The sequence below is a fragment of the Thermobia domestica genome, chromosome 8 (genome assembly GCF_964235325.1).
Source record: "Thermobia domestica chromosome 8, izTheDome1.hap1.1, whole genome shotgun sequence".
NCBI classification, from domain to species: Eukaryota; Metazoa; Arthropoda; class Insecta; order Zygentoma; family Lepismatidae; genus Thermobia; species Thermobia domestica.
In genome coordinates, this window is record NC_137461.1 from 45,769,269 (window position 1) to 45,792,663 (window position 23,395).

At 34.5% G+C, this 23,395-nt stretch overlaps 1 protein-coding gene across 1 annotated transcript; it reads left to right on the forward strand.

Annotated features, from left to right (window-relative positions):
• Positions 1 to 392: 392 nt before the first annotated feature.
• LOC145692860 (uncharacterized) lies at positions 393 to 21,472 on the forward strand. The gene is made up of 2 exons (XM_081768384.1): positions 393 to 619; positions 11,255 to 21,472. The coding sequence occupies exons 1-2, from the start codon at positions 575 to 577 to the stop codon at positions 17,126 to 17,128; spliced, it is 5,919 nt and encodes a 1,972-aa protein (XP_081624510.1). The 5' UTR covers positions 393 to 574; the 3' UTR covers positions 17,129 to 21,472.
• The last annotated feature ends 1,923 nt before the right edge of the window (positions 21,473 to 23,395 follow it).

Consider the following 23,395-nt stretch of genomic DNA (forward strand, 5'->3'; position numbering starts at 1 on the left):
ATTCGTATGCGTCCCGTTTTTACAAGTAAGAATTCTGGTCACCTTGCACCAAAATGAAGACTAAAACCACCTAATTTGTCACATTAATAAAATTGTAATAAGGTGATTACGCAAATGATTTTAAAATAATCTAGTAATAATAGATTGATCCTTCACGAAGACAGAAATGAAATGCCAAAACCCCATTCAATGCAAATGAGTTGTAAACATGTAATAGTATTTATAAATTACACGATTTGTTTGTATCAATTGAAAAATGTTATCCGACACTGTGGTTACAACTCAATCAAAAGACAATAGAATTGTTTCTAAAACGATGGCGATAAAGAATGAATAAATATTATTTATTGGAAATATGTTATACGTACACTTTAGAAATATTCAAACTGTAAAAGAAATAATGCATTTAAGTAAGACAGCTGTCATCCAAATACTAAGTTGTGTGCGACAATATAAAATTTATTTTAAAGCAATTTCAAAGGAATACAGTGCACATTGAGCAACAATAGATAAAGAGCAAGTGTTGTAAATAAACACTTAACATGACGAAGTGGGTTATAAATAATACAATAACATGAGGATGAAGCGTATCTTTATAATTCTCCTTATAAGTTCAGTAGTAAGTGAATTATAACTGTTGTCTTTTAGAATAGTACCTATATTTCAATTTGCTTTGCTTCTCACATATGATTAGTGATATCACTGAGCAATCTTGACATTCCATTTTGTATTAGGTTTTCCATTCGCTACTAAATTAATAGAGCTTATGGTTTGTACCTGTAGACAGTACTCATTATTGTTTGCAATTTGTAAAACAACTTTATCCCATTTACTTAATTGTACTGCTATAGCTGACAGCTAACTAGCTAACATTTCAGAGTTGCCAGGGCCGACCTTAAGCCGATTGGACCCCCCAATCGGGCCCCGTGCTAGGCCGTCTACTCTACTGTCCAGTTTCCAGTATAATCTACTCTTCAGTGCCATTTCAACATCATATTAGGCCCGAGAGTAAACAAGTGTGTTGTGATCCCTATGACTAAATTTTGCTCCTAATACATGTAATTAATACATGCCATTCTGCTCGCGGGGCCCCCACTCAAGTGGCTATGGTACCGTTAAGATGGCTCTCGTACTCTCGGTTGTCAAGTACACACAACAACAATTGCAATACGGGTACATCCATGATCTTCATAACGAGGTATATGGAATCTCCCTAACAAGTAAACGAATAGTTTGTATTAAGTTTCCGGGCATAAGTAAATATTTTCTTCATTTAATTCAGCAGTAGTTTATTTTTTACGTTTACAACTTCTGTTGTAAAAATTGATATTATGTCCAGGGAGTATTCTGCACATCCCTAACACTCGACAAAATTTCCTTACGTAAAAATGTTGTTTTCTCTGACTTTGTGTAAAAATGTATACCCTATCATTATTCTGGGTGCATACCCTCTTTTATTTTGAGCACCTCATTAAGTAAAAGTTCCTGGCGTTCTTACTGATTATGTCATGTGATACTACTGTGAATACCGAGATGGAATCAAATAAATCAGCCTCAGTGAGACTTCCTTGCATATTTTTTCATTTATTATAGCTCTATTAAAAATACAAAACCAGAGGACAAACTTTGCCCTCCCCTGCGAAAAAATCCGTGGTTTTTTTTTTCATCAAGTCAGGAAAAGAGAATGTACACGAGTGTGTACTGAATAGATGGCTGCTTATAAAGGCTTGTCTTCTAACTCAAATAATCAAATCGAAAATATGTCATCCATCTTTTATCAGTTCATTAAGGTTTGTGATCGTCTCATCACCATTTCATTTTGTCTGTAGTCTATAAACTATTTCAAGCTGATTTTATCTTTCATAAGTACAGCTACATCTGTTAAGAACTCTTTGAACCAACGAATTCATATCAATGTGCATTTCATTATGTCTTACAGATATAAACTTACGGAAACATAGACTTCGCCATTGTATTTCTCGTAAAATTCTAACCCACCTTGATATATTCCATGACGCCCTTCCTGTTTAAAAAAGTCGAGCGAGATGGTGGACTTCAAGATGGCGGCCATGATAAGCATATCCTCAAATAGATATCTACTTCCTCCCGGTGTCAGTTAATGTGTTTTTGTTTTTCATCCCTTACCTGTTTTACAAATAAAATGAAATTTTCAAACTTGAAACACATTGTTATGGCTTATTCTGATCAATCAGATTTTTGGCCACTGCGGTCGTCTTTAAATTTTGTTTACGTTCGTTTCTTGATATTCCAAACTATCTGCCAAGTTTGGTCAAGAAATTAGATTTCGACATAGATAGGTTTACTTGTAAAAGAAGAAAACTATGAAATTCTGGTACAGAACCTTCTTGAAAAATTGCGAGGAACAAGGATGAAAAATGTATTATAAAATTCATTCACTTTCTACATTTCCATTTGAGTTATTTCTCTGAAAAATTAGCTGCTATAAGCAATGAACAGGGTGAGCGTTTTCACCAGAATATTTTGCAGATGGGAAAACGTTATAAAGGGAAATGAGTATAAAAACTAGACCAGCAGGGAGAGCGCATGTATATATATATATAGGTTGTACAGAGTTTGGTGCAAGTTAGTTGTAAACCTGGGGCCCCGCAAAATATTCCCAATCGAGCCCCGCACCTAAGGCCGGCCCTGAGAGTTGCCAACATCCGAGAACACAATTATCGATTTTCGTCTTTAAAATAATCGTATATTACTAAAAAGATCGTATACTTTTAATGCACATGATAGTTGTACAAACAAGTATAATACTACTAATAACAGAACAATATGTAATAAACTTATCTAGTAATCAACAGTTTCGAACTCCCAATCGGTGTCACTGTTCTCAGCAGCCTTTATTCTTTAGAGTCTTCATCCCGGCGAAATTAAATACCGCTAATTTTATTTATTTATTTATTGGCAACACAACAGGCTATAGCCCAATTACAGTGTTGTAAATTATTCAATTACATGTTCGTAACTCTTGATAACATAACTTGAGTTCACAACTCTTGATAACTCATGATAATGGCATTCCGAAATTTCTTAGGTGACATATCACATATATCAAATTCATTGTTATTTGTACACATTCTATTATACAAAGCTGTTGTCCTCCAGATTGGTGATTTCATCATTATATTAATTCTTGATTTTCTGCAGTAATAAAGACCAGTGTTTCTACGTACTTTTAATGTGGGGACATGAAAATTCAATAAAGAAACTAAATCAGGACAATCCAAAAAAATTTGCGTTACTTTTTGAATGAATAATAAATCCATCATATGTCGCCTTTGTTCTAGTGTAGGAAGATTAAAGTTAGCAAGTATGGTTTTACAGCTGTCAAATGTAGGATAAATGCGAGTTTCTTTATATGTTAGAAATTTTAAAAAATTTGTTTGTATTCTTTCTAATTGCTTGCGATGTTTTATGTGAGTCGGATTCCAAATAGTAGAGGCATACTCTAACTTTGAGCGAACATATGCATTGTATAACTTCTGTAATTGTGTGGTATCTTCAAATAGATAAAAGGTAATCGAAATGTGGAACAAGAGCGCCCTAGACAATGTTATTTTACATGAGATACCGTTATCACGACTCACTTATCTGCTTTCGATTTCGAGCCATTTTGAAAATCGGCATTTATTTTCGCGTTTCTAAACAGCTGAAAACGGAAAGCCGCTAGGTGACTTGTGATAACGGTACCTCACGCAAAATAATATTGTCTAGGGCGCTCTTGTTCCATATTTCAATTATCTTTTATCTAATTGAAGATATCACATGATTACTGTAAAATTAGCGGTATTTTAATTTCGCCGGGATGAAGACTCTTAATAACACTGCTCTGAACAACGACTCCATCCCCTCGTAAACACAACTGACCATAAACAATGGATGTCGGATTCCCATTTGTCAATTCTCAAATCGTTATTCATTTATTTTAGGGGAAATAACTGTTAAAAAAACTCAGTGTGTGTGTTTTGTAATTATTTAATGCAAATCTATAATGGTCCTTTTACATTCAAGAACTGCACAAAAAGTGAGCGTTCTTAAATTATCGTATATTCACCTATTATCCCAAAGGCATTAGGCCTATAGTATAATCTAGGGCTTAAATTATCGTATATCACGATAAATTATCGTATGATTGACTGGCAAGCCTGTAAACATTTTGATGCCGTAGCTAGCAAGCAAATCAAAATGTTTTTATTTATTTATTTATTTTATTATTATTATTATTATTATTATTATTATTATTATTATTATTATTATTATTATTATTATTATTATTATTATTATTATTATTATTATTATTATTATTTTACTTCTGGCAACTTTAAATCGACAATGTGGGGAAAGATTCTCTTTTTATTTTTTCGTACATATGTTTTGTTTAGTATCGCCACACACGTATTGAAATATTTACCTACCAAAGATGTATATCCATGTTTTAGTTGAATGTCTAACAGGAAACAGGAAATATCACATATTGTCTGATGAAGCCAAAGAGTTAGTTGGCGAAACTGTAACACGTGTTAAATTTTAATGAAAATATATAGTTTTGCTCAGCAAATAATGAGTTTATATTTAGGAAACGTTGTATTCAAAAACTGTTTAAATATTGGTAATGTAATGTACCTGTGAACGGTGTGTCTAGGAACATGTCATGAGGTTGTTTTAATCTCTTCCTGATCTTCTTCTGAAGATGACTGTCAATTCATCTAGTGGAAAAGTAACAAGATCAACTTTATCCCTATTCAGTATCTCTTTACACTGTTACAGCTTACACTAGATTGTATTGACTTTCATTTAAAAATTGTCTTCATATGGATAAGAAACGCATTATTTAGAAAATCACGAAAATGATAATTTCTTACAATATATTGGTTATATAGGAAGTCATAGTCAGGCACGTAGCCAAGGGGGGGGGTCTGGGGATCCGGACCCCTCCCTTCGAGACCAGAAATTTAAAAAAAATAAGAAAGGATGAAACAAAATGAAATGAGAAAAAGAAGGATCAGCGTTAAAAATAAACTACTGGAAGCTTTTGGTTACTTTTTCTTATGAGGAGATCTGTATTACTTGCAATACATGGTGGTGAGGTGAGCGAGGAAGAGTCAGGAATTTGAAATTTCTAGAAAAGTTACGGAATTCTCAGAATTTCTGCTACAAGTCAGGGAGATTTCAAGCTTCCGAAAGCATAGTGCCGTTGGACATTTTTTATCATAATTTTTCGTCGTCGCATCCTTGCAGTATCAAACATGTTATTTCAAAAACAATTTTCTACTGCTCCTTTAACCTGTCATTTAAAACATACAGTAGTTAACGGAATAATAAAAACAAAAATTTATGTGGAGAGAAAGTTGTGTTAACATTTGATTCAACAGAGAAAGGAAATCAGATATTGTAAAATATTTTACATTATTGAGTATATACTTTTTATAATAGTGAATATGTACTTTTTATAATAGTTGAGGTCATAATGAAAGAAAAATCGTTATATTTTAATAAACAGACGAAGGACGTAAATATTGTATAATCTTTTTCAATATGTTTTTTTTTTTTTATATTTTACTCGAGATTTCTTCGTAGTTTGTTATTAAAGTACTTACTCATATATCCTCACTTTATTGTCCAAAAAAACAATATATGTTGATAGTAAAGTAGTTTAGATTGATCGAGCTCCTGGGCCTTCAGAATTTCATGTCTTCCCCCCCCCCCCCCCCCGTTACGAAATCCTGGCTAAACAAACCGATATATGTTCCAATAAAATAGTTTAGGATGATCGAGCCCCTGGTGTGATGACCACCGTATTCCATGTCACGGACCCCCCCTTCCCCTTCACAAAATCCTGGCTACGTGCCTGTCATAGTACTAAATATTCATTTACTAAATTGAGATCTATTGATCTGGTGTTACAGCTATTAATCTCTTCGTTACGTCACAGTTTTCTTAAAACATGTATAAATCAGAACGATGTATTGGACTTCAAAAAATTTTACTTGTGATAGAGAAACAAATAGATTTTAAACATAGTCCCTAGGTGCATCAAGTTTCCCTATTTGGTTTAATTGCTCTCATAAGAGCTTTTTTGAATTGATTCTGTGGCTTTCGACTGCAAGTGATTCACATGAATATGGAATCACTCAATGAAAACATTTTGCACTTTTAGTGCAAGGAACTCAAAAATTGAAAAATTGATCTCTTGATAACTGGTTATTTTTAAAGAAATACAGAACTGGGTTCTACAGGATATTTGTTAAATATTCAGTGCTTTACCAATAAATCTCTATAGAAGTCTTTCCTCAGAAACAACCAATTATCAAGAAACCATTTTTTTTTTCAAATTTTAAAACCCTTGCACCAAAATTGCAAAATGTTTTCATTAAATAATTTGATTGTCGTGTGAGTATGAGAGACTTGCCGTACCTTTTGTAAAGAACCACAGAATAAGTAGTTGACGCAGTTCATAAAAAACTCAAAAACTTTTAGATGCAGATCAACCAAGTTAGTGTTACATTTATTACTATTAACCTTTTAATTGGTAAACATTGAGAAATTCCCGTTAAAATGTTTTTGACTTGCTTTCATGATTGAAACATGTCTTGTTGAACATAATTTCGTAATTTATAAAGATTTTATTTTTATTTATTTATTTTTAATTTTCGATGCAAAATACAGGATGTTTATTTTCAAGCAATATTGCTCTAAAATAGCCAAGCACGTGTTGCTAGTGGGCAACATTGCCCTAATGTGGTCAACTATGGTCAGGAATATTTCTCAGAATGAGTAATTAGCAGTAGTTTCTTTTAAATATTTTCCTACAGGCCAAGAAACCACAAATAAAACTAGCTTTCACGAAACTTGGGAAATGAAGTTTCTGCAGTAGTGAGTTTGTTCATCACCTGTTGACGAAATTACAATTATCTAAACAAGTGATACACAAATCACATATACGAATATTGTGTGAAAGCAATAATACCAATAAAATGGTCACTGAAGTCATCATTTATGCGTATAATGCAGTAGAAAGCGATGTTGCTTCTAACCAACGGAGCCTAATAAAGAGTTAAGATATATATTTAAATGCGTCAATTACGAGGCACATATCAAAAGAAAAGTCGAATTTTTTACGTGGGTTGGCAACATTGATGAAGTTGAGCATGCGCAAGAGCATCCCGGGGTAATCTGTGCTTGCAACAGAGATAAGAATCGCCCAAGTTGAGTTGTGTATGTGCGAGTAGCAGTAAAGTGAAATGGTTACCGTAATGCAAAATCCCGTCAGATGTAAAGCGAGATCTGTCATGCGATTTCTGAACGCAAAAGGACAGAATGCAGCTGACATCCATTGAAGATTGTGTACCATTTACGGACCGATAGTACTGAGTGAAGGGAAAATTAGACAATGGTGTAGATAATTTTGGGAAGGGCGTTCAATTTTCATAACGATGAGCATAGCGGAAGGCCTAGTATCCAGACGAACGATCTGGTGGAACGCGTTAAAGAGAAAATGCAATCCAATAGCCGGTTCACAATAACTGAATTCGCCAAAGAATTTCCAGAAGTGCTCTGCGAAAACAATGCATAGAATTATGACTGATAATCTGGGTTATCAGAAATTGTGAGCGAGGTGAGTGCCAAGAATGCTGACAGATGCTCATAAAGAGCAAAGAATGACAGCTGCATGTGATTTTCGACCAATTTGAGGGAGGATGGGAATTACATCTTTTCTAACAGAGTGGCGAAGATGAAACCTGGATATCGTACGCCACTCGAGAGTCAAAGCAGCAATCAATGCAATGGTAGCACTCGGGTTCTCCCAAAGTGAAGAAATTAAAATAAACATAACCAGTTCACAAAATCACTTCAACTTGTTTTAGGAAAAAAAGTTTTATTCTTGTGGAATTCTCGGAAGCAGGACAAACATTTACAGCATATGTGTATTCACAAACACCAAATAATTTGGACGTGGCATCCAAAATCGGTGAAGCAGAATGCTACGCTCTGGAATCCTCCTGGTGCATGAGAACATCTGCTCATACACATCTGCTCGTATTGTTGAGACAATTCAAAGATTTCGATGGGAACTATTCAATCATCTTCCATTCAGCCTCGACATTGCTCCAGTGATTTTTTCCTTTTTCTTCACATGAAAAACAGGCCTCCAGCGAAGGTTTTTAAAGGCAGTGAAGTGCATAAGGCACCAGTTCTGGACTGGGTGCATTGTCAGGCGGCAAATTTTTATACAGAGGGTATACGCAAGCTTGTAAGGACTAGCTCGGGAGAGTAATGCTCACGGAAATAGGAACGAAATACACGGATCTGATTCATTGGCGTTATCCATTTCTTGTCTCGTAGCATTCATATAGCAGAAATCAAACGCTTGCTGCTGTCGGCCCTCGTGGTCGACCGTGCTAGCGCTACGTGCTACTAACGGAAATTGCTCTTGGCGTGGGTTCAAACCCGACCCAAGGAAAGATATTTTTATTTTTTAAATTTTCATAACATTTTTTAATTAACATAAGATTAAAATAATACTCAAAAAAGTTATTTACTTACTTTTGTGCAAACAAGTAGTAGTACCAGGAAGAGGAGGAGGAAGAGGAGTAATAGTAAGAACGAGTTAGAAGCCCCGCAGGGGTCGTTTTGCTCCACCTTTACCCCCATGATATAAATTTTGTGACCAACTTAAAACAACTTGCTAGGATAACGCGTAAAATAGCTGGCTAGAGTAGTGCGCGAAGAAATATACTTCCGGGAGTATTACTCTCCGCAGCGGGTCGTAGCTTGTACGATGCTACCAAAAATGTACCGTACCGGTAAAACTATTGTTCCTTGTGAATACTACACTCAACAAACAAAAGTTTTACTTTACTGTATACAACTAATAATTTGTGATTTCGTATGTGAAAATAAGAAAGTAGCGCATTATCAGTGGCGTATTTACGATTTTGTTTCGGGGAGGGCTTTGTTAACTTTCGGGGGGGGGCTTTGCCTGAAAATGTGATAGTTCTGCAAGATATTTCATATACTTTACTATAGTAAGATTTCGGGGGGCTTAAGCCCGGAAGCCCCCCTAAATACGCCACTGCGCATTATATAGCCTGTAGATAATTAAAAGTAGATCAAAAAGTAGCGTGTTGTCAAATCTGAAATTTTGGTAGCGAAGGCACTTAAAAAAAAAAGTTGCCCGAGCCGCTAATTGCAGCCCAATCTGGCAACACTGAAGTAGACTAGAGAAAACAAACGCAGACGTTATTTGTTCACCAAGGAATATCTGGATGTGAACGCCTTAAATAACAAATTATATGTTCACGTTCTTTAAACGGTCTACTGACTATAGTTAGAGGAATAAGCTCTTTCAATACTTAAACCGTCAAAATTTTAATTTAGCGAAGCTTGTTTTCACTAACAAATTTCTCAATTAATTCAATGGTTATTCTGTTGCAGGTTCCTTGTACTTCCTCAAATTTTTATCTACTTCTTTTGTTTCTTTTTGCTTTTGTCTTTTTAGAAAGTTCATAGAGATGATGAATTATAGCACATCTATATCTTGACAAATTTTTCAATGGTCATTAATTATTTCTTTTCTATACTGACGTGAGTGCACCACAATGTATGAATTATAACACAACCACACACACACAAATAAAAGTTCCGTGCACCGGATCCCAGAGTACGGATTCGATGCATTTTGTTACATAGAATTCAAATTTCGAAACCCCAGGACGATTGACGATGTCAGTTTTTTTTTTTTTTTTTTTTGTTATGGGCGAAAAATTTGTCAATTTTGGATAGGGAGTATACACGTAATACAGCTATGCAAAAAAACAAAAATTCTGTTCAACTGACCCTATGGTATGGATTCGAATCTTTTGTTACACAAAATCCAAATTTCGAAACCCCAGGACAATTGATGATGTCAGTTTCTTTTTTTGTTATGGGCGAAAAATTTGTCAATTTTGGATAGGGAGGATACACGTAATACACTTATGCAAAAAACAAAAATTCTGTTCAACTGACCCTAGGGTATGAATTCGAATCTTTTGTTACACAAAATCCAAATTTCGAAACCCCAGGACGATTGACGATGTCAGTTTTTTTTTTTTTTGTTAAGGGCGAAAATTTTGTCAATTTTGGATAGGGAGGATACATGTATTACAGCTATGCAAAAAACAAAAATTCTGTTCAACTGACCCTAGGGTATGGATTCGATTTATTTTGTTACACAAAATCCAAATTTCGAAACCCCAGGACGATTGACGATGTCAGTTTCTTTTTTTGTTATGGGCGAAAAATTTGTTAATTTTGGATAGGGAGGATGCTCGCAATACAGGTATCCAAAAAAACAAAAATTCTGTTCAACTGACCCTATGGTATGGATTCGATTTATTTTGTTACACAAAATCAAAATTTCGAAACCCCAGGACGATTGACGATGTCAGTTTCTTTTTTTGTTATGGGCGAAAAATTTGTCAATTTTGGATAGGGAGGATACACGTAATACACTTATGCAAAAAACAAAAATTCTGTTCAACTGACCCTAGGGTATGAATTCGAATCTTTTGTTACACAAAATCCAAATTTCGAAACCCCAGGACGATTGACGATGTCAGTTTTTTTTTTGTTATGGGCGAAAATTTTGTCAATTTTGGATAGGGAGGATACACGTATTACAGCTATGCAAAAAACAAAAATTCTGTTCAACTGACCCTAGGGTATGGATTCGATTTATTTTGTTACACAAAATCCAAATTTCGAAACCCCAGGACGATTGACGATGTCAGTTTCTTTTTTTGTTATGGGCGAAAAGTTTGTCAATTTTGGATAGGGAGGATGCTCGCAATACAGGTATCCAAAAAAACAAAAATTCTGTTCAACTGACCCTATGGTATGGATTCGATTTATTTTGTTACACAAAATCAAAATTTCGAAACCCCAGGAAGATTGACCATGTCAACTTTCTGTTATGGACAAAAAACTTGAGCGATTTTGGATAGGGAGGGCATACGTTTTTCGCCCATAAAACAAAATTGAGACGGTCAATCGTCCTGGAGTATCGCAATTTGGATTCTGTGTGTAACAAAAGACATCGAATCCATACTCGGGTTCGGTGCACGGAACTTTTATTTTTGTTTGTGTGTGTGTGTGTCTCTGTGTGGCTGTGTAATTGTTATTATTTATTAAAGGCTTTCTAAACAAAATCTACATAATTCTTTACTATCTTATCTTTCAGTGTCTGTCTTTAAAGAAACGAATCCGCTATCAAGATCTATCATGGAAAGAAAATGGCAGTTCACCGAAAACGGGTTCTGAGCAACGATTAACAGAAGAAAATATTAAAGAACACAGAAGGAGAACAAACGACCAATATACAAACTACATAACTAATGTCCTTAGGAGAGCGTTGAAGAAGCAGCACCCTGCCAACAAATTAGTAAACTATGTCTTAAAATTATTGAACAATGATAAGATCAAAAAGGATGTTACATTTTACATGCCTTCACCGTTGTTGGGTCATCATCGTGCACATGAAAGTAAGGAACTTAACAATTCGTTGACTTCTACAAAACCACTTACACACTCTCTCCCAATAAAATCTTCAGTTCAAGCTGGTCAAACATTTAAAGACAAAAGATCTTCAAATTGGATCTACAAGAGGAAACAACCCGAATCGGATACAAAATTTCTCAAGCTGCTTTCGGGAAGCGAAATTGTTGATAGCGAAGTACCAAAATCAAGCAAAGTGACGAAACGAGATACAAAAAACCATCTTATAGAATCCAAGAAGAATTATGAGAAAACAATTCAAAATCATGATAAAGGAAAAGTCAAAACTCTTTTGGATTTTGATTCTAATTCCCTGGAACCTACTCGCTTCAAAGAAACAGCGACTAATATCAATAGTACAAATAAGAGATTGCGACGTTTCAGTTGGGCGTTACCAGGAGCTTTTTCCATGTTAAGATATTTTCCGATACAGGACATGTATTCCCCTTACTATGATACGTATGATGAAGATTTATTGTACCCAGAACATGATTACAGCTATGAAGACGGATATGCCGTGGACGAATATTTAGATACATATAACAACCCAGTACCTAACGGACAATTATATGATTACGGTAATTATGACTACAAAGATTATTATGATATAAATCAACGTCCAATATCTCTTCTACAAGCCGTTGGTACCAAAAATTTCAAAGAAAATGAAGATCGACAAAAGTACGGTAAACCTCTTCTGCAAGTAAAACAGACAGTGAAAGATCCAGCAAAACTTATCGAGATTAAGTCTCCAAATGCTTTGCAACGTAGACGTCCAATCATCATTAAAGTTTCTGTAGTTGACGATGACATTCATGATGAAACGAAAGGAAATTTGAAATTTAGGAGAAATAGAAAGAAACTAAAACTTAAACCGAAGAAAACAAAGTCGCGTAAAAAGTCTAAATTTAAAAAGAAATTAAGATCTAAAGATACGGAGAATGCTAGAAATGCAGATTTGGAAGATGGGACAAACAAAAACGATTCGTCACTTACCAATGGTACAAAACCAGAAATCATACCTAAAGCATCTAACGAAACCAATAATTCCACTGGAGATAGTGAAAATGTTAAAGAAACTCCGAAAACAGAATTGGAGGTTAACAAACAAAATGCTACCGAAGGTACATCCACACCAGATGGAATCAAAGCCACTTCCGAGAATTCAACATCAAATGGAACAACGACGCCTGAAGAAGTAAAAACCAATGCGGGCAATGGGACGCTAAATGGGACTAATAATTTTAATGGTACGAGAACTCTCCGAAAATCTAGACTAAAAGAATCTCGACGGAGAAGTCGAACTAGATTACGTAAATTTCCAAATGGGAATGAAGGTAGAGACAAGGTCGTCAGTGGTTCACCTTTAAAAGAAGACACTGAAGATGAAGATGAATACGATGAGGAGGATAGCAATGAGGATGACGAAAGCGAAGAAGAGTATAAATCAAAGAAAATTAGACGCTTTAGACGTCCTAAAACTAAATACCTTACAAAACCATATTCTATCAAAGGAAGGAAATACATATATAAAATGAAATATCCAGTGAAACACCCTGATTCCAATGAAGATGACAGCGAGGAATACAGTAATGAAGAAGATGAAAGTGATGAAGATAGTGATGTTTATGGTGAAGATGGCAAGAATGAAGAAAAATCTTCAAGTAATAAGGACAAAGATATACCAGACTCTTTGAAGAAGCCATCTAGATACAGACCTAAAGCTAGAAAACGGAAAGACAAGAATAAATCTATTACAAAAACTGGAAAAATTCCAGTTAGTGAATTACCTTCAGAGAAACACTCTAATGATTCAAGTGAGGCTAGTCTTAAGACAGATATTAATGCTAGTAAACTTGAATTGCATAAACCTTCAACACACATCCCAGAAAAGACAAACGCTGCAAGTTCGGAGAAAGAAGAATTTACTAAAGGAAATATAACGAACATCGCATCACTGAAATTAGAAACAATAAACAACAAATTTAAAGATCTGCCTCCGGAAAGCCATATAATTCCGGGAGAAAATCATACAGAGAAAAAAGGCGGAAGAGTAATTGGAGGACTGCGAGAGCATCCAGATTATGAGGATCAGCAAGAACACAGAACAAAAGAAGAAGAGAAAATGAAACAAGATAGTAAAACTGGAACCAAAAGCGCAAAAGATAGCAAACCAAAATCTCCTGAAGACAAACTTTCTTCTTTAAATCAAACAGATGCAAAAGAAACAGGAACTAAAGGAGTAGTAGATAACAAAACTGAAACTGAAACACCTGCAAATGATGTAAAAGAACCCATTGAAGGCAACAAAAAATTAGATAAAATTCAAGACGCTCTTCCTCTTCCATATGGTTTAGGACAGTGGAATTTTGGATATGCCAGACCATTCATTGTGAGGCCTACTCCAATAAGAACAGGAAGTGAAGAAGAAAGCAATGAAGATGATGAAGAAGGATACAACAAAAAGCCATATTTCGTAGGAAAGAAACGTAAAAAGCTTCACAAAGGTAAGTTACCAGTTGAAACCAGCTTAGAGGAGGATGGGGATGCGAAAAAATTCAGACCACATTATTCGAAAATAAAAGGATTTAATAAGAGAAAGCCTCGGAAAAGGAAAGGTAAGGGGCACAGAGGAAACAAACGGAGAATGAGATTAAAGGTAGACCGCCGATCTAAACGACCACCTCATAGAAAATTATCTGGAAGAAAAATTAGGAAACAAAGACCAAAAATAAAAGGCAACAATCATACGCCGCTCGATACTTTAGACAAAGCAACTACAAACAGTGAAGAAGATGTACCGGAAAGTTCTTCACATATCTTAAAAAATCGCAAATCAAAAGGAAAACTATCTACTTATGAACCAGCAACCGCAAATGAAAGTGAAGAAGATGAAAGCAGCGTTGAAGAACAAACACGAAAGAAAATTTTTCCCAAAAGAAAGCGTATTGAAACGAAGAAAATAGTTTTAGAGACGGATAGAAATGGTTCAATGCCAACTGGCAATAATGAATTGCCTCAAAATGGTTCCAGGCCTTCAGAAACAACTACAAAACCGAATGAAGTAAACGATGAAGAAGAAAATATAACAGATAAAGGAACTCCAGATAAAGAAACATTATCATCAGCGAAAGAACCCGAATCAAATGACACATCTCTCAAAGCTATGAAGAAACCGAGCCCAATCCCCGCTGAAGATTTAAGCACTGTGGATGAGGAAACAACAAAGGAAAATGCTAACCCTCAAGGAAGTTCAAAGGAAATAATGAAGTCTCCTCAGCAACTAAAAGAAACCACCAGCAGCCCTCCATCCACTATAAGAGAGATGGTCACTCCTCTCCAAACTCTTCCACCAAGGCAGGAAAATCTTGCAGTGCAAGCACCAACAGAAGCTGTTCCAACACCTTTACCAGCACCAATTAATGCCGCTTCTGAATCCGTACCAGCGCTAGTTGGATTAGTGTCGGAAACACAACCAGTGCCATTGCCTACAGTTTCAAGAACTTTACCACCGCCAGTTGGAGTAGTGTCGGAAACACAACCAGCATCATTGCCTACAGTTTCAAGACCTTTACCAGTGCCAGTATCATCAATTGAAGCGCCTTTACCAACAGCTTTACCGTTACCAGTAGCAGCAGAAAGTCCTTCCACAAATCCGAAATCACTTCTGGCAAGTGCTCAATCACTACCACAAGACATTGGCATACAAACACCAGAGACGACAGCAAAAATACCACAAGATGCGAGCAACGTTCCAAGTTCTCAAGAGCCATCACAGTTTCAAAATATACCTCAATCAACATCATCACCTCCAACACAAATATCCACTCCTACTAAAGAAGAATCAAATACTGAAGGAAATCAACAAGAGCCTAATGTAAGCGCTTTGGAATTAAGTGTAAAACCAATAGCAGGGTCTTCTCAACCAGAACAATTTCCAACAATTAGTACTATAAGTTCTGGAACAGTTAAAACTAAAAAGCCAAAGAAACCGGTTAGAGTAAGCGTTACTGTGTTAGTGAACCGAACTGAAAAAACAAATGATTCATTATTTGAGCCAGAAGCAACAGTTTCTCCAGTGGAAGAAGAAAATAAAAATAATTCTCTCGCTATGACTGTAACTGTTTTAGTAAATAAAACAGACAAAAATCAATCGACAAGTCAAGCACTTGAAAATTCCACTATCTCTACACCTAATACAACTTTACCCGGGAACATTACTATTGGACAAGTAGAAAGTACCACTGCAAGTCCTCAATTGACAACTAGCAACGTTTTATCTATTTCCAAGTTCGGGCCACTACCATTAAACCTTCAAAATTCAATGATGAATATTCCAGCAACACCAATGAAACTACAGCCACAAATGATACCAAATAATTTCCCGCCTTTGCCACTGGCTATGAACAGACCAAGTAATACTTTCCCAGCACCGAATCCGTTAGGACAACTAAATGTACCCAGTCAAACTATTCCTGGACCAACAAATTTGTGGCAACAGCAGCCTCAGATGTTTGCAGGTCCAGCAATGATGCAACCATTAGTATCCAAAGTACAAAACCAGCCTTCTGCTCAACCACAAATGGATGCTTTGCCGTCTCAAATAGGATATGAACCTTCTTTCTTACCAGATGATCTGGGTGATACAGGATTAATGGAACCAGAAGTATTTTACGATGACACTGGATCAAAATTATTGAAACAAAAAATTAATCAAGCAATAATGTCTGATTTTGCTACACAAGCTCCATTAGCAAATACAGGAGTCAAAAATGAAGCTGTTATTAAATCTAGTAATGATTCTGTTGCCTTACTTAAACCCCATGTAAATATTATAGTAGATTCTGCTCTCACCAAGCGAACTGGTTCTTCTAGCCCGGCTGAAACCATTATTAAGACGGTATCTAATGTAACTAAAAATCTATCTAATGTTGCTAAAAATATATCTGATTTTACAAAGGACCTATCTAATATAACTAAAGATGTAACGTCTGCTTTCAACAGAACTAGAAGTGGTTTTAACCCATTGGAGGATATAATAAAAGCACTGCCAAAGGACTCTACTATAAAGGATGCTCTTATGGCCAAACTTAAAAATAACTCCAATTCTGTTGAATCAGTTATGAGTATGATACCAAATAAAACAGAGGACATTCCACCAGTACTTCCTAGCTTACAAAACGGGCCAAAGGATGCATTAAATTCTGCTCTTTCGGTGTACGGCAACATACTTAGTCCGTCACCAGCTGCGCAAATTAGGTCAAGCAATAACACTTACGCCGAAGATTCTATACGAAGCAATCCGAATAAATTGTCAGACTTATCAACAAGTGGAGTAAATAATTTCTCACAAACTGCCGAAACTAAATCTTTGATTCAATCTGATTTCCTTGAAACACAAACCGACAGTGCGTTAAATCCTCTTAGTGACAGCAGAAGCGTGGATGATTCATTACACACAACACACAAACGAATGGCTCAAACGGAGGCAAATGACAAGGACACTTTAAACGAATCCTATGAATACAGTGAAGAAACTGATAGTTGGGAGAAAAAGTAGATTTTATAAACTGTAATTGAGTGACAACATCTCAAAACTTGTTTTATTCATCCAAAAATTGAAATTAAAATTGACAGTGAATTTATATTGTTTTTTAAGACTTTTTTTGTTTGGAACATGATAACGGTTTTAGTTAAAACTCAATATATCGCGTTTAACTTTAAAAAATACGATCGAGAACTCCTAGCACTTCCAGTACTTGCTATATATATATATTACGTTTATTGTTCCAAAACTTACTTTGACTACTCCTATCAATAAGAAATCGTTGTTTACTTATGTAATTTCAAATTTAACATGCTAAAATACACTATGATAGTGTCTTGCTTTCGGGTAAAACTGGAAAAGTACAATAATCCTTCTAACAACATTGTTAGAATGTGTGAAGAACAAAGGTAAGGTAATATATCACATCTATTGTAAGCCTATAGAAGACCAACACAAAGATAATGATTTTTATATGAAAAGGTAGTTTAAAATCACTTCCCCTCAAGGGAATTTTAATATATTGAGGATGATAAATAGTACCACAAAAATAATGAGAATCTCTATTGAGGAGGATAAGAGATACGTCGCCGGAGGAAAATTAGGCCCGAACCACTTTCTGAAATCATCATTGCTTATATATAATGATTTAATTTTGGTAATTACAGTATAATGGACATCACTCATTGATACACAAATCTTTGTGAGATTAATTTTTTTTCTTTCTAATATTATCGATTTAATAAACATTTTCATGAATGTGAGACCTAGAATTAAGCGAAGAAATTTCCTCTGGACTATAGCAAATAATGGGAAATTATTTTAATATTGTTCTGTTCAATATTTATTTTACAGATTAGTAATCCTCTTTTTAATTTTAAGAGTATTTTGGTGTTCAAACATGACCTAAAATAGAAAATAACAAAACCCATGAAACATGTTTCACACAAGGATCACATTCCAGCACCACGATTTTTGTTTCAAATCTTGCTCTATCCAAGATGTCGTTCCAAAACTCTTTATTTGGGGAACATTTTGCTCCAATCAAGGAAGAAAAAAGTTACTTCAGAGTCAATGTGATACTACCTAGGTATATACGTAAATGTCTAAATGTTGCTTCTCATAGTGAACTTTTCTTTTTTAAGGTTGAACTTCCTACTTATCAATTCAATCAAATCTACTCAACGAAATGGTTGTTACTAAAAACACAAATGGTACTTTCTTCTGTAAGATTTAGAACAAAGATCAGACTGTAAATTAGGTATATGATATGTTGAATACGAATGCTGCAATATATATAGTTTTGGCAAATAATGAATGAAAACATATTTAGTACTGGTGTGGAATTATCTCCTTCTAGATCAATTTATTTTATTTGTTAGGGGGAACAACAAAATTTTGCTAAATATAATGCTAATGGAATATGATATGTTTTCACCTTCTAAACTAAACTATCAAAGGAAAAAGTTTCACCAATGTTATATAAGAGTTTGAAAGGTTAATTTCATTTCTTTTAATTTAACACAACAAGAAAACATCTCTCTCTCTCTCTTTGTTTGATCATTTCTTGAAGCTTGTAAATATTAAGTTATTTTTAAATTTAATGTAAGTGAAAGTCTTAGCTGAAAACTCATACATTCAATCGATGGCAAGTAAAAACTATCTAATATTAGTCAGTATTAATTAAATACATGGTCTCATTCTCGTATCTCTAATAATGTTAGCAAGTCTAATAAAACTGAAAGCCTTATCTCAAAATTACCCAATACCGAAAAAGATTACAAAAAGAAAAGGTACCATTTTGTCTATTGATGTCAAACATAATGATAAGTAAAAATGTAAGAACAGAGGAGGAGGACTTTAAAACGAAGGTTGGCTTAATGTATACCTTACATGTACATGTTTATGTGGATGTAAGTAATGTAAAGATTTCCTCACATAGTGCATACCCAACTATGTAGAGACTTGCTTTCATAATTCCATAGATACTTCCACACAAAACAGATGCCCAACTGCGTAGAGACTTGTTTTTATAGTGAGTGACCAAATTCCATAAACACTTCTTCACATAGTGGATGTCCAACTATGTAAAGACTTGCTTCCATAGTGAAGTGACTAAATTTCATAGATACTTCCTCACATAGCAGATGCCCAACTGTGTACAGACTTGCTTTTATAGTGAAATGTCCAATTCCATAGATACTTCTTCACATAACGGATGCCCAACTGTGTGGAGACTTGCTTTCATAGTGAAGTGTCCAAATTCCTTAAATACTTTCTCACATAGCGGATGTTCAACTATCTAGAGACTTCCCTGCATAGTGAAGTGTCCAAATCACATAGTTTGGACACTTCACTATATTGACTGAGCCAGTCATCTGTTTTGTCCTCCATGCCTGTCCTCTTCCTGTCTTGTTTGTGTACAACTATATCAGACGAATATTATGTTTTCATTTGTAACCTTGTAATGCGCCGCTATTCTGAACCTACACTATAGCGCATTATATAATTTGTAAGAAAACGATAATAAGTATTTTGGTCCTCACTGTAAGATAAAAATCTTAAAATGTGAAATTTTCCGAATCGAAATTAGTAAACAAAATATATTAGGCACAAAAATGAACTATAATAAAGAAGACAGTTCTTTGATTTGGTCGGTAATGTATACACATAGAAATATGAATCTTTAATGTATAGAATCCCGGATCAAACGTCAAAAAACTAATCCAATTGTAATAGTATTTATATTTTATGTTTTGTAATCTTAACCTAAAGAAATTAATAATCAGATGGTGCAATGTGTAATATCGTAGAAACAAAGCGTCCAATAGTTCATTTGAAATTTTGGATGATGTTTGTATATTTATAAATATTGAGAAGTTAATTTTTTAGGTTACTAGAACGGCCCTCGACGAATTATGCCTTCTAATGATAATAATAATATAATGAAATAGAAGAATTGGATACAAATATAAGTAAATAAGATGAAGACCTGTGATGAATATGTATTAGTTATAATATGTAATTTGAAGGAAAAGGCTGTTCAGAAGGTATAGAATAACTCTCAATTAAACAATTATATAGACATTCGTATGATGTTTTCCTAAATACTGCATCATCTAGTTGGCAATGCACAGATTGATTATTACTGATCGGTTTTATGTACGTATGGTAGAAAGGCGAAAGTTAATGTTTTTTACTGTGGAAGTTTCTCTGTCAATAAACAGAAACTCTCAGAAATTCTCTGAAACTTGAAACATGAATCGGGAGAATTGTGAAGCATCCTTTTACTGTAGCTAGAAGGACAATAAGAGTGGTGCATTTCAATCTTTATGCTATTTGACGCTTTATGGATAACTCTTTCACTTTTATTGGACTTGTAAATATTATTAGAAATACAATTAATTAGACAATGTACTTTATTAATATTGGATTTATCACTTTACAAGACAACTTAATTAAAACGGTATGATGATATTACACTTTGATTTTGCTAAATTCAGTATCTAATAAGTATTAATTGATTTTAAGATATTATCATTGTATTCGCTTACTGTGAATGAAAGTAGAAATATAATGTTTTGCAAATAATATATAACTGATATATGATATGGCATCCGTTTTTATAGCATTATATAAAAACTTATTTAGCATGTTGTTTCTCTTTGTACGTGTTATAAAGTCAAAATATAATACATTTATAATACTATATACTTTTTACTAATCATGGATTCTTCTGTGTATCTTTGCATAGTAAACAACGAAAATACTTACCTACCCTTTACATCTTCTTTCGCTAATCAATAATCGGACACGTTTTTCGAAATGTTGGAGAAATACAATTCTTTATGTTAAAGTGTTCGACAAAGAACATGTAAATGGATTCTATGCATTTTTGCTCCTGGCAATCTGTTCAAAATGACCTGGTCATTCGCTTCGCCTTGAAAAGCTTTTGTTCGCAGTTATATTTGAAAGAAATAAATAAGATATAACCCTCTTTGAAACAACTGTACTTTGAAATGTATAAGAATGTAGAATTCTTTAAAAGAAAGTAGAGCTATAGAGTTACTTTCGATATTGACTGTACATTCGATAATTCGATATTGTTTTTATTTTTTCATAAAGGGAACTCGAGTCGAATGTCGAATTAAACAAACAATTATTCTTGATCCTTCTTAATGATATAACTTAAGAGTATTACAAACATGATTCCTTGTATCAATCCTGTAAGTTATTTGCTAATATTTATTCATATTCAGTAATTGACATAAGATATGTTTCATATTTTGTGAACTGCAATTGGTTTGACTAAAATTGTAATTTATTGATTTCTAAGATATGCATTATGTAGATTCTGTATGTATGATATAAAGATTTGAATCAAAATTGATATTCTTTTATTTATCTGGTACATTACATTATATTAATGACTTAACTGTAAATAATTTCTCAGGTTCAGTGCCTTGCCGTAAAGGGAAGGGGCGACGGCCCGGACCGCCAAGTAAAGAGGCACAAAATTCGGGAGAAAAATGCATGTGCACATACATAAAATGAAAGGAAAAAAATAATAAAAAGTGTTAAAAATCAAGGAAAAGCAGGGTTTATTTCTGAAACTTTTATTACGCTTTGCACCAACCACGGTGGCGCTTCGCAGCTGGTCTGTCCACCTCACTCATATGTACAGGGGCGCTGTAGTATACTCTCCCTCGGGCGCTGATTTTCCACGGCACGGCACTGCTCAGGACGAAATTTGAGATGAGGGAAAAGAAATGTTGCTTAACACTTAGAGAGTAACATTGTACAAATTAGAATGAAAAATGTAAGTAATGCAAGTATTTCTCCACAAAGAAAAAGAAAAAAAAGAAAGAAAGAAAAAAAGAAAAAAAGAAAAAAAAAGAAAAGAAAAAAAGAAAATCTGCGCTTATAGGTTAACAATGAGGTGCAATTACTCATAATTAGGAAACTTTTTTTTAATACTTCACTTACGGAAAAATAGTGAAGATTTCTATGCTATGGCAATAGCATATCAATGAAACTAATACTATTGTTTCATTATATCCAGAAGTAAATGATGATACTTGCCATATATATATTTTATTAAGATTTCTAATAAAGTTATTTCTAAATAATGTGCGTGAAGCTATTCATTCATTAATCTGGCAAAACAGTTTGAGAATAATATAACATGTTAACAAACCAAGGTGAACCGAATTCATAAGCTCCGGGTGTAAAAGCTGTAGAATACAGTCTTTGTTGTCGATCCGAGCCTGTCCTTGGCCAAACAAGACCAAAAAATATAGCAATTTTTATTCCCTAGACCATTGGCTATTTACTAATCAAATTTGGTTCAGATCCTGCCAGCAGTTACTATGAAATAAAATAGCACATACAAAGAGAAACGAGCCTGATCCTAGATGAGTACGGTCACGAAATATAGCGATTCTTGTTCTTATGCGATGTATTACTTACACACCGAATTTCGTTCAGATTTGGCCAGTAGTTACAGAGAAATAAAGTATCACATACATACACATATACTTGGAATGGAATAAGCTCCTGTATGCTTATGCTGGAAGATAATAACAAGCTAAGACGAACCGAACTCTGAAACTCCTGGTATGCAAAGCTGTACAGCACAACCTTTCTTGTCGAGCCGATCTTGTCCCTGGCCAAGGCTGATCACCAAATATAACGATATTTAGTTCCTAAGGAATGGGTTATTTGCCTACCGAAGTTCGTTCAGATCCTACCAGAGAAATGAAGTTCTAACACATACACACACATATATCTACGAAATATTTAGTAAGTTTACGGGAGTATTACATGTTATCACTTGCATGGCTATAAAAATTCAAAAAGCAAAACGATACCGATATATACCCTAGACATATACTTTAAATTCAGCATAAGAAGTTTTATTCTATCTTCATAGCAAGGGACAAAGAACAAAAACTAACACCACAATTATATGGGTACAAACATTTGGATAGGAGTTCCTTATTTTCCACAATTATCTATAAAAATTCAACGTATTCTTGCGAAGCATAACATACCTGCTTCAAGTATCCCCCCAAAAAGTCTAAAACATCTCACCGGATTTAAAAGTAATTTTGTTGATCTACCAAATAAGTCAGGCGTTTACCACGTTCAATGCGAATGCGACTCCTCATATATAGGCCAAACGAAACGCAATATTAACTCTCAAATTAAGGAACATAATAGACAATCAAAAAACTCACAAGAAGAGGGCATGTCGGGATTGGCGCTTCATTTAAAACAACA

Bases quoted from the DNA above. Each gene is read 5' to 3' on its own strand.
- LOC145692860 (XM_081768384.1), top strand. From the start codon at position 575: ATGAGGATGAAGCGTATCTTTATAATTCTCCTTATAAGTTCAGTA. The intron at 620-11,254 runs GTAAGTGAATTA...CTTATCTTTCAG, and splicing joins TTCTCCTTATAAGTTCAGTA to TGTCTGTCTTTAAAGAAACG.